Raw genomic sequence first — 12,917 nt, 5'->3', positions numbered from 1 at the left:
GACTGAGGTTCTCTTCCTTAGACAAAGTAACAATTCTGAGCTGTAAAGGTTTAAAGGAACCTAGCAAATCCGGTAGGCCCAGACACAAAACGACCTGATCCTGACTTAACTAGTATAGAAAATATAACACTAAAAATACTAACCAAAATAAATTAAAAGGGCATTTAACTATGCAGAATTCAGAGAACAGAAATAAGTTACCTGTAATCAGTGCCATTCACAGCAGTCCATGTGTATGTTCTGTTTCCTTTATCAATGTATCTCTACAAAGACATATTAGTCAAGAAACAAATTACTAATTCCGAAGCTTCAAGTAGTGTTCTCTTTTCTTGAGAAATGAAGTATATAACCAAGTCTGTTGGGACTCTAGTTATTATTTCACTAAGTACAACTTGAGCTGCAACTACTATTCTTAAACAATTTCCAAAGTTATATTATGCAAAAGAATCATCTAAATCTTTTTATTGAACAGTAAAGAAATGCAAATTTAAATAAAACCAGACAGATACTATCTACCATTTTCCCTTTTACTTTCATTAGCCAGGCCTATACAACCTTTTTGTATGTGCTTGGAATTTGATAAAAATGTTATCTCCTTTATGGACTATTTTGCATTAAAATGACAGCAACAACAAAAATCAATTAAAAAAGAAGAATTTGTAAGTAACTCTGTAACAACAACAAAAACACCTGTGCCTGTCCTTTCAGTATTACAGTACCAGTGACTGTAATACAGGTATTACATTGGAGTCATAGGTGCAGCCATATAGTCCTGACTGTACCGCATGCTAAAATTACATGTGTTTCTAATCACATTAAGAAGGTCTTGCATTTGTGAAAAATTTAGAATGGGAGTAAATTCTTCCAATCTTCTATTCTTCACCCAAAAATTATTTAAAGTATTTTAATACATTAGGATAAGCTTTACCATTCACTTTCTTTTGGTATGAAAAAAAAAAAAAAAAAAAGAATGACATCATAGGCACAACCCCACAGTTCCGTATAGATTTAATCATTAATGCACATACGTCAGCACTGGCTGACAGAGTTTCACTCAGTTTTCTACACTGAAAATTAAAATTTTATTCCAGCTGCAACATACTATTATTTTGCAGATTTGAGATTTGTAAGTATACAAACTGCAACATCACATACAGTGATGAAAGGTATCACAGGTTCATTCTTTTACTGTGATAAAACAAAAGTGTGAAAATGGCCATGGTAATGAGAAAGAGACATCTTTTTTTGACATTTATGATTCAAAACCTCCTTATTACTTGGTTCCTTCTTGTCAGTACAGCATGATAATTTAAATCATTTAATAGTCATTTGGGTAAAAAATAAATTCATATATCAGTGGCTAATATCCTAGTATATTTTATATTTAAGGTAAAAGGATGGCTGAACACACTCCTTACCAAGCCTATCTATATTCAGTAACGTGCCTATACTGTTACTTCAGCTCAAGAATAATTAGACACTTGAACCTAGCAGTGACAACACCTCCAAATCATGCACAGCACCATGGTTTGCACACCATGTACAAATGCAAGAGAAAAGTAGGAAGGCAGGAAGAGAACTGGGCTCATATTAAATCCTCTCATCACCAGCGCTGCGAGCATGCCTGAAGGCAAACTGGCTGAAACCTCCCTTCGAAGATAACGCAGCACATCACATGTCCTCATATATCTGCTCCCATTTACCTTTGCCTACTTTATTCCTGAGCCATCTGAAGCAGTCTCACCCCAGCTGGTCACTGCCGAAGAACCTACATGTTACTGCAGTTCTTGTGACCCTTCAGTTTGCACTAGTGCACACCCCAGCTGCCCAAATGTGGCAATGCTTTTGTTCCTATGGCATCTTCTCTGTTAGTTGGAAAGCCCCTGAGGCCTTGGGAGACTCCAGCACACCCCACCCACGCTTGCTCTGAGTACAGTCTCTATGCTGCAGTATGAGGTCATCTCCCAGGACACTGCTGGGGCCAGCTGCAATACAAAAAGAAAGCAATGCAAAAACCCAAAAGCAAAACAAAAAGGACATCAATTTCAAGCCTCGAGACTGCAACTGTCAGTTCTGAGCAACTGACCACATCAGCCCTTTTTATAAGAAAATATATGAAGCTATCAAATCCTAAGTGATGCATGGCTCATGCGTGGCCAGTGGTCTGAAGCAGCTTTATTCTGGCTCTAGCAGCTTGAAGCTGGGAGGATGTAATAGCCTGAAGCAGTCACCATTGCCAGCCATCTCTGGCTGCTGCCTTCTCTCTGATGGGTCTGAGCAGAGGAAGAAATCTCAGGCCACGAAGCAAGGTAAGGTGAGGGAAATTAATTTCACTGGGTACTTGAAGCATCTAGGAACAAAAGGCTTGAGATATTTTATTCTATTTGAATAAAATCTTTCAGTTTGTGGTCTGGGCTGTGTATGACTGACACATTCTCATGCACCCAAGGACGTCATATTCCCCCCAGTGCTGTAGCTGACTCCAGCATTTGCCAGCATGAACAATTTCCCTCCCTCACTCTTCTGGCAAACAACTGTAGGGCCAGCTGTTATGGCCTTTTCACAAGGACACCACGCAGCCTGAGAAATGGAAGCACAGCCTGAGATCTCTTCAAAAACTTTGCCATGAATGCAACTTCTTGTACAACCACTATGGCGTTAAATTTATTTATTTATTTTTTTGATCCTCTAATCCTCACTTTTCTAGCCACCTACACAGAGCCTTTTTCACCCACAGGCTTGGAAAGACTCTCCTTAAACAAAACAACAACGCAAGCCTAAAAATGTAATTAACTTGATTGGATTCTGTAGCATATGCCTTGTGAGAAAAAAAATAAAAATGTCACTGGAGCCTTCTGACATTTAAGTACAAACAGCAAAACCACTGGAGGTATCAAAGTTACAGGAGATTGACAGGAGAGAACAGCTAATACTACACATGAATAATTATCTGCACATATCCAAACAATAATCCTCAGTATTACTATGGTGTGCTTATCATAGAATCATAAAATGGTTTGGACCCTAATGGGGTCCAATAAAATTGAAAGGACCCTAAAGACCATCAAGTTCCACCACCGCCTGACATGGGCAGGGATACCACCCACTAGGTCAAGTTGGCCAAGACCCCATCCAGCCTGGCCTTGAACACCTTGAATACAAGGATGAAGCATCTACCGCTTCTCTGGGCAACCTGTGACAGTGTCTCACCACCCTTACAGTGAAGAATTTCCTCCTAATGTCTAATCTAAATCTATCCTCTTTTAGTTTAAGACCATTCCCTCTTGTCCTATCATTATCTATGCAAGTAAAGAGTCCCTCTCCATCCTTTTTTTATAAGACTCCTTTAAGTATTGAAAGGCTGCAATAAGGTCTCCCTGAAACCTGTACTGCCTGCCTGATGTTACATTCTCTTCATTTTCTTCTGATAATCCATTACATTAGCTATCTTCAAGCTGTTTTACATTGATTGCAACAATTTCAAAAAGCTGTTTGTGAACTGTAACTGTGCAGCACGCTCTTGCCATATCTGCTCCTGTGGCACACCGATCAGGATTTCTTCTTATTTCAAGTCCCCAAGAAGAAAGGCATGCATGCAAGGATCCACATCAAATTTCAGGATTTCCTTTTGCTAGGATATATCTCTGTTTTGTTAGAGAAACCACTAGTGATCTGTCAGGAGTGAGGATTTTTGACATGAAAATGAAAAAGAACTGAACAAGCACAAGTAAATAATACAATTGAAAGATGACACTGCTTATCCCAAGTTGTCTTCATTTATGGCATGTAAACATTTTTTTTTTCTTGCTTCTTTATTCCCATTCAAAATATAAACTATTAATCCTATCTTTGCACACCTCCACAAGCAAATTAAGTACTTTGTTTTAGGATCCATACACAGAAGTAGGCTGGGTCTACTTCCTGGTGAACAGAGTGCAAGACCTCATCAACAACTGCCTGATTAAAGACACACCAAAGAAACCAATTTAAAAAAAAAAATCCTTTTCATAAATATATAATTTCATTTACTCTAAGCCAGTAAAACTAGCAAATGTAGGGCCAAAAAATGATATAAACTGACATTAAAAAATAAACATCTTTTCACCTTTTCACAGTACTTTTATGCTTTTTGGTTGCTCCTGTAAATCTAATTGTCTATCTTACCTCATCTTGGGACTTGACCAGTGTTTCAAATGTTTTTTCTCCACTTTCTCCATCTATCATTTTCTTTCGAATCTATTGGCAAGAAAAAATAAATAAAAATAAGAACTTGGTATTGCATGTAACATGATTAAAGTTTCCAGTAATTTAAGGCATTTTGTAGAAACACAGAAAATAGTAAGGCATTTGAAAGTCATGGATCTTGAATTTTTTTTTAAATGTTTCTATTTTCCGATTTTTCTAATTAGAAGTTGCTTTATCCAAATACATACTGGATTAACAGATTTATGTATTAACATTTCTGGTATACTTTGCATATCAAGACAATCCCATGGATGAGAATGTGTTTTGTCTAGAACTTCCAGTGCTTTCCAGCACATCTGTGATTCAGCTAGTTACAGTGATTCGAAATAAAGATTTATATCAGTCAGAGATAAATTCCTCTCTGAAGCAGCAGTTCTAAGAAACTGAAGGTGGAATTTAACAGATACCAAGAAATGCTGATTATTATCATTATGAAAGAACAATTTCAAATGAAGTGAAAAAAAACTGAAAACTTTAAAAGTTAAAATAAAATTCCATTTTATGTCACAAAACTAACAAACTATTTAAAAATGATTTATAAATGCACTCTTAAATTAGTAACTCAAAAATATACACAGGAATTCATTTTGTTGTCAACAATTTAAGTAACTTTATTTCTCATTTCCTTACCACAGCAGTAAGTTTGTATTAATCAAAATCAATGCAGAGAGGAGAGAAAAAAAAAAAAAAAAAAAAGCTTTAAAATATTTCAGATAATAGATTAATATCCTCTGAGAAGTGTTCTATTTCTAAAAATTTTACAAATTTTCCCTTCCCATAAATTAGCACTTAATAAAGAAGACTGGAGAAATATTATTTAAATAGCAATTATGGTAACTTTCAAAATGAGAGAAATATAATACATTGTCTTTGCTTAAGAATAAACTGAGCTTAATTTGTAAAAATCTTTCATTATAACTTCATTGCTCTATAAAGTCAACATCTTGAATTTTTTTAATTGAAATTTTTGAGTGAAATAGGTTTCCATTCAAAATCTAGAACATGTATTGCTTTTCAGTTATTACACAGTAAAATACAAGCACCAGGTACTAAGAAAGCAGTCAATCTCACCTCAACTTTAATATCATTTTCCAATTCAGCATCTAGGAAATCCAGCGTAACTGGCTCCTGGGATTTTGGATTCTGGAGCAGAAGATATTAAGTGATCAAAAAATAAAGACAGAGTACTGTAATGTTACAGATAAATTGCTAGAAATCATTCTAATCCCTTCATTTTGAAGTAAGCTACTTACTTATCCATGTAAGTAATGGCACGCTTACCCATTTATTTTAATCTCTTATAACATAAAGAATTCCTGGCAGCTCTTTGTCATTTATTTTATTTCATTGGATAGAGAGGCTAATTGGACAAGTGAAAATCAGGTTAACCCTAATGACTAGTGGCTGTTCACAATCTGTCAAGCAGGGGATTCACATTGGGAGGTTGCTTCCCCTGCTGCTGATATGCCACAGACTGTAAGGTGAAAGAAGAAATGTCAGAGGAAGCATCAGCTATGAATCTCCTATTAGGCATCCTGACTCCAGCAATGGATAGGGAAAGTCAGGAAAGCTTTCCAGCTGGCCAGTAAGATTGTACTACTTTGCAGTTTTGCCAAAAACAAGAGTATAGACTTATTGTTTTTAGATGGAAATGGACTGTGGTTCAAGACTCACAGGGGCAGTGATTGCAATAAAAGATTTATTTCTTATAACAAAATAAAATCATTATTATTGTGGGCACTAAAGGACTTCCCTAAGCACCTGGCAGTTTTGAATGCATTTCTATTGACATCAGTACTGCTATCTCCGTTTAAGAGATAGAAACCTACATCACAGAAATGCTGTGACCTGGCTGCTTCAAGACCTGTGGATGTCATGATGTCTACCATCCACTACAGATGGTTTGCATCTGCTGCAACCCACATCCCCGAGGAGAGCAGGAGGACCCAGTACTGTGCCGCTGCTGGGCCCAGCTCCGCTGAACTAGCTCCAGCCACCCAGCAGACTCTACTCCCTTCTCAGTTTGCATTTACTTGGACAGAGCTGTCTTCCAAGTGAACTGTCCGGAATCTGACATTTTTTTTTTTTTTTTTTAAGGAACTTTGGCTAATTCCCATTGACTTGATACTGCTGCCAAATAATATTAACTGTCCTTAAATGTGGTATAAAAATCCTTGATCCTCATTGCTCGGAAGTTATTTAATACATCCACCTGATGAAGGATCTTAGGAAAAAGAACTATGAGAATCTATTATTTAACCATTTCAATCTGATACTTTAGAATAGGAAATAAATCCAGTTTTATTAATTTATTTTGAATGATATACATGTATCTTTTGTAATAGGATGGTTCACATATTAAAGGATCTCAAGACCTAGTTTTATCAGTAACTGAGTACTGTTTCTCATATGATTAGCAATACAAAATGTGTCATTAGCTGATACTATTATTTCAAGACTAGTGCAATTTCTGGTAATGTCATTTTTAGATTATTTCAGTAATCCAGCTATACTAACGTAGTTGTAGGATACACTAAGTCCCTTCTTTAAAATGATGATTATATTCCTTTTATGCTAGTAGACAATGGTTGGAATTAGGCAACATACTCTGGCAAAGGTACGTGATGAATGTACATGTGACTTCTATGAAAGAATGCAAGCATGTTTCATCACAATTTAGGTGTGTATTCCCAGTTCATATTCGAAGAAAGTTGTCCTGAATAGCGGATAAAAGATGCCTTCATATAATGTAAAACCATATAAAAGATGACTTCATGTAATAACCTGGACACTAGTCCTTATTTTCAAGACTGTAATATAGAATAGTGTTAGAAGAAACATGACTATTCCTTCATATTCTTAAGGTACAAATGTACCTGTTTCTAGGTATATGGAATTCATTTTCTTACCAAGTAAGACTTGCTGTCTGCTAAAGGAAAAGTGAAGAAATTTATTCATGCACTGGAAAGATTTCAGACAAAGGTTCTGGATTTTTTTTAATGCCTACTGATAACTTCAAATAAATTTCAATTTTACTATTTATAAAGGATAATAAAACTTGTAACTTTAATATAACACTAAAATATGTTCTATACTAATTCAATACATTCAGTACAGCCTTTTCTAACGCATTTTCTTTTCTTCCCCAACAAATCCACACTCTCAAAATAAATAGCAAAAGACTAAAATGTAAAAATAAATAAAAAGTACATTTTCTTACATGCAATGGATAATGAATAGCATGGTCAAACCCAAACAGCATGCATGAAGGCATTACCATGGCAGAAGTTGCATTTATGAAGTTCACATTCCATTCCAACACACAAAGGAACAGAAAAGAAAAGAAAAGGTAAAAAAAAAAAAGAAAAAAAAGCCATCACATCAAATCAATAATATTCATTTCAAATGATAACCCGGGCTAGCCATAGTTAAGGAGTCCCAAAGACAAATAGATAACTTTAACAGTCTATCAAAATTAAAGTACTCATTCACAAGCTTTCCTTGTTCTTTTTACGACATTATATCACCACACATTCTTTATCAGGTATTAATGGCAATTTATATATGAGGAAACAAAGCATATATAGAAATACATTATGTGATGTGCTTGAGGCACAAAAAATCTCTTCGAGATTAGAAAATTCTTAGCCCACTACTTTAAAGGGAAGACTGTTCCCCACTGTGTCTTTTTTCCCCAAGAGTGTGTATTTACCAGTATTTGGGCTCCATAATTTTCTCTTCCTAGGTTGCCATTTTGTAGGGTTTATTTCAAGCCACGAAGAAACAAACTTAATGTTCAGTTTGCTCTTCTCTTTATTCAGTCATGCACGCAACATGACTAGAATAAGCACAACACCACTACATTCACCAGCACAACTTAATAAAACAAAACAGAAGTAAATCACTAGCAATGAAGCATGCAAATGAAGGGAAATGCAATCCATTTTCAGCATGAAAAATAAAGGCTAAGATCTATTACTGCAATGACAAATCAAGAAGGAAACAAAGAAAGAAAGAACTGGTGCAGCAACATAAGAAAATTAATTAAAATGTCATTGTGTGTATTTGGGAGGTCAGTATTCTCACAAATTATGTGGAAGGCTTTCCTTGGTGTGAGTTGCAGGAGCCTAGTTCCTGTTCATACCTGGGGTACTGATGAAGATGTGGGCTGTTAGGCTTTAAAACTAATGATGGTAAGGAGGCAGAAAAATCCTGGGCCCCAGCGGAAGTCCAGAGAACAGCTTCCAGCATGGGTGGGAGCCCAATGCTTTTCTTGGGAAGATGGCACAGCCAGGAGAACCCAGCCACAGCTAAATTACACCTCAATTCGCTGAGGAGCCAGCTGCGCTCTGAAAATTGATACTTGGTATGTGCCAGTGCTGATTTCTCCAGCACATATCAAAAAATCTAGCCCAAGGATGGTCTTCCAGATGTGTAAGAACAGCCACTTGAGACTTGGTGAAATCACTGACTTGAAATAGATCAGGATTTTAAACCATGACTTTACTGGTATTGCTATGGAACCAACTAGTTTTGCATGATATATTCCCACGTTTAAGACATTATCAGGATATGCTGCATCTAATTTTGCTATTTTTCTTGTTATGTAGTTAATCTATTCCTTTAATTCCTTTTTTTTAAAAAAAAAAAGTTTTCATTAGGTGTTTTCTGCTCTTGAATTACATAAATGTAACTAAATGATTTGGATTTGCTATTCTGATAAACCTTGTGTAAATAATAGATAAAACACATGCCCTACTCTGACTTCTCTGGAAAAACAAACAAACAAACAAAAAAACCCTGACCATCTTATTCAAATTCTGTTGTTATACAGCATATACTGTACAATGAAACTTGGCAATGAAGTCATAAGAATGCTCTTCTCTTGACTTATGGTTTACGCAAGCAAAGTCAGCACAAGTAGTCTCTTTTTTTTTCCCAGTCTTCAAATTTATTTCAAAATCTGAAGAATAATTTTTACAACACAGCTCTAATTAGCACCTATTAGTAAAGCACCATAATTTAATGGAATGCCATTCACTACAGCCAATAACATGTTTTTTATTATTTAAACAAGAAAGGATGCAGACTTCATGCTTTGGAAGCTGTTTGTCAAAGTAAACACTTCTTTAGTTAGATTTTTCCTAGTAAACAGGACAGAAACTTTCTAACATATTTCCAGGTCTATGCACTCTAATGCACTAATCACCTCCATCCAAAGTTACCTGTACATTGGGTCTCCTTTTTCTCAAATTAACTTTTGGTATGCCCACACCAATATGCTGAAGTAACAGAAAAGCAGTAATTTATATTTTTACACTATTAGTAAACAGCCCGCTTATAGAAGTGAAATCTTCCCTACACATCTCTATTTTCCAGTGCACATGTACTGGACCCAGGGACTAGGCCTCATTCTGCCCAGGAGTTCCAAGCTCTCTATCAGAGTTACACACAGGTTTTGTCTAGGGAAACAAAATCTAGACATATGTTAAACGATGTGAATTAAGTTAACAGAGAGCTCTCCCTCCCAATGTACTCTGCCAGAATTAAAATGTGGAATACAAAGATTTTCACCTTTTGTTTACTGTTCTATCTGCTCTTAAATCTATCTTCCTCTACATTTCTTTCAAAATGTAAACCTTAAGGTCAATACCGAACCCTACTGAAAGCACGTGGAGTTTTATAATTACCATTAGCTGTATTTTGATCAGAACCATAATAAAAGTGAAGAATAGGATGCTAATACTTAGAACGGATATCAAAAACTGAATTACTATTCTCAAATCCTATCTAACTAAGACTGATCTTGTTAACACATGCTTAATGCAAACTAACTACTCAGTCTAGTGACTATACTTATTTGGTGGGACAGGTACTTGTTTTTTCCCAGAAGAATGTGAAAACACACACACATGGGAAGAAAAAATGTAAAAATAAGTTTTTGCTTAAAAATGTAATATAACTAATTACAGAAAATTGAAAAAAAATAGTTTAAAACCATATTAAAATGAATGTTTAAAAATGTTTCCAATGTTATGCTTTGATGTAGTTTACATGCACAAAAATAAACACAATTGGAAAGTTTTTAACCTGCTTTTGAGTCTGCCTTTTTAAGAATTTTGTCATTTGTACAAACAACTTCACAAGTTCAGAGTTTCTAAGTTTTTTTGTTTTTTTTCTTTTTTTGTGATATGATACTGCAAGACTTTTTCAAAATATTAATTGTGTTGAACCAGTTTTGATTTCAGGTAACAGATTTTCAGAAGGAAAGACATTGAGAAGAAGGCACTACTGGAAGCTTAATACACCCTCACCTCTTCAAAGGTAAAGACGTAGTTATGTTTTAGTTTACATCTACAGAAAAACTGCTGTCAAAGAGGGTTAAGATGTTGTTAGTTAATACGTTAATGGCTACCAGGATGTTCAACTAAAATTAATATGACATGTTAAAGGAAGTCCATGAGTTCTAAATACATCCACCTTTGGAGTGTACCTTAGTTTTAAAACGTAGTTCTTGTTTCAGTCTGTATAGCATGCACTACCCCAAACAAACTAGGAGTGAAAAAGTCTAGTCTGTGTAACTGTTAATAACAATAATAACGCACAGGCTTAATATTACATTTAGATATTATTGTATGACATAAAACACATCACATATAAAATATCCTTTTTTAACATACTGTAAATCAAACATTTGAGCAGTATTTGTAAGCAGCTCCAGACTTCTATATCCTTTAAGTAAAAAAATCTACGCAGAGAAATTATGACAATTAGTTTCCTAATAATCTGTCTCAATCTGCCTAGATTTTGTTGGGAAGAGATGAGTTTTTCATTCTCTAACAAAGGTTCTTTATTCTCTAGTGTTGTGAGTTTACAATTGCACGAGATGAACAGAATCCGTTATCTACCAGTTTCTCACAAAATGGTGCCTAAATGAGAATGCTACATTGCTTCATTTTATATTCCTTCTGTTAACAAAATGCTAGTATCATTTGCATATAAGGAAAAGGTAAACCACCTGCCATCATCTGAAGTTCTAATTATCTTTACTGAAGAAAAGATTCTAAATAATGATGCAATTATTTGTCTCAGAACATTTCCCCAAGCATAATCATCAAATCAAAACTTTCAGTTTTTAACACATTATGAAAACCAAATGTATATATATAGAAATTAAAGTGCTTGCAAATTATGAAAACCTATAAAAAATTACAAAATCCTTCTTTTTCTTCTTGTTTTTCTTTTTAAAAGTGTACTTTCAAAATAAATTAACAGGGATATTCCATCAATAGTTAAAATCGAGTTATTCCTTCTCTTCTCAAAAACCATACATTTCTTTTGCTACACACTTGGCAAAAGATTTCAAATATTTTTATTGCTTCAGGAAATTCATTCACATATTCACAGTGCAAATTTCCTCATCTTGAGAATTAAATGAATCACTAAAATACGTAGATGAATTCATCATTTATTTCCCTGCCTTTGACAGTTAAATATGTTGGAGTACTGAAAAATCCCTCTTGTAGCTATTGTAGGACTTTCTGGTGAATAAACAAGAGAGGACAGTTGCACAGTCATGAGGTCAGAGACTTGCTGCTACTCTGCCACAGAAACATGGCTAGGAGGAATAAAGTGATGGATATGCATTTACCAAACACAGTATTTCCATGCCTAAAGGCAGCAAGTACAGGCTTTAATTACTTAAGAAGTTTCTCTTAAGTGTACGAAGTGCTAAGAAATAAATTATAAATGTGAGTAGGGTGCCACTGAAGTTTAAAAGCCATACTAGCCTCATTTGCTTGTGTATTGAGTTCTTGTATTTATCGTGCCCGTATATTGCTCAAATCATCTAAACAAGAAACGTTAATATTGACAGCTGAACTACATGGATGTACCCTTTGATCTGCAATACTTACAGTGATTCACAATAATTTCTGAATTGTTATTTGTACATTATCTATCAGCCTGGAGTTTATTTATTTATTTTTATTAATTCAGTTTTAACTTTGCCTCTTATAGAATGGTGCATTTGTGCACTGTGAACAACTTCAACAAAAATTGCCAGAAGTATGTTTCTAATAGAATTAAATCATTCTGAAATATTCCATTAAACAGAAGATTTGTTGACATGGAGAAACCCTTCACTAAAACAGAGTCTGCAGTTTTGATTTCTGAAAAAAAAATTAAAAAATCAGCCATTCACCTTGAAATGTCTCATCAAAGCCAGGCAATTTCTATAAGGAGATACATTTAATGTAGCAGACCCTGCAGGGTCAGGATTTAATTGATTGATAAGAAACCAGACTAAAATCTTGGTCTTAAACTTTACTGAACTTTGAGGAAAAATGTGTCCTAATTAGATTTAGATAAATATTCTGTGTCTGAAAGACCTTTCTCAAGTTGAAGTTAAATCTAGCATTCTGGGAAAGAGTGATTTGCTAGCTCCACCCCAACTCTGCATCTGAGGTTTGTTTCAGTTCTGGTAAACAGAAAGTAAGCAAAAAAACCACCACCATCATAACCCCCCCCCCCCAAAAAAAAAAAAAAAAGTAAAAAAGTGTGTACTGTCCCCTGTTTTCTGTGATTTTCCAAGTATGAAAGTTTCAAATTCTGAAATGAGAAAGCATCACAACACTTATTGCACATCTATAAATGTCTGTGTAAAATATACA

At 34.9% G+C, this 12,917-nt stretch overlaps 1 protein-coding gene across 9 annotated transcripts in view; it reads right to left on the bottom strand.

Moving 5' to 3' along the window:
- The window catches only part of CACNA2D1 (calcium voltage-gated channel auxiliary subunit alpha2delta 1), a 405,950-nt gene that overhangs the window by 35,487 nt on the left and 357,546 nt on the right, over window positions 1–12,917 (bottom strand). For 4 of the 9 annotated variants that reach the window (XM_040548370.1, XM_040548379.1, XM_040548352.1 and 1 more), the window contains exons 19-21: window positions 5,317–5,388; window positions 4,165–4,236; window positions 202–263 (exon numbers count right to left, since the gene is read on the bottom strand). In XM_040548370.1, the coding sequence (XP_040404304.1) occupies window positions 202–263; window positions 4,165–4,236; window positions 5,317–5,388 (206 nt within the window). Of the gene's footprint in view, window positions 1–201; window positions 264–4,164; window positions 4,237–5,316; window positions 5,389–10,269; window positions 12,417–12,917 lie in introns of those variants that run through there. The other 5 variants (XM_040548387.1, XM_040548363.1, XM_040548409.1 and 2 more) reach the window with 4 other exon arrangements.

This window comes from Cygnus olor, chromosome 1, assembly GCF_009769625.2.
Source record: "Cygnus olor isolate bCygOlo1 chromosome 1, bCygOlo1.pri.v2, whole genome shotgun sequence".
Lineage (NCBI taxonomy): Eukaryota > Metazoa > Chordata > Aves > Anseriformes > Anatidae > Cygnus > Cygnus olor.
This window is presented reverse-complemented; position numbering and strand designations above follow the sequence as displayed.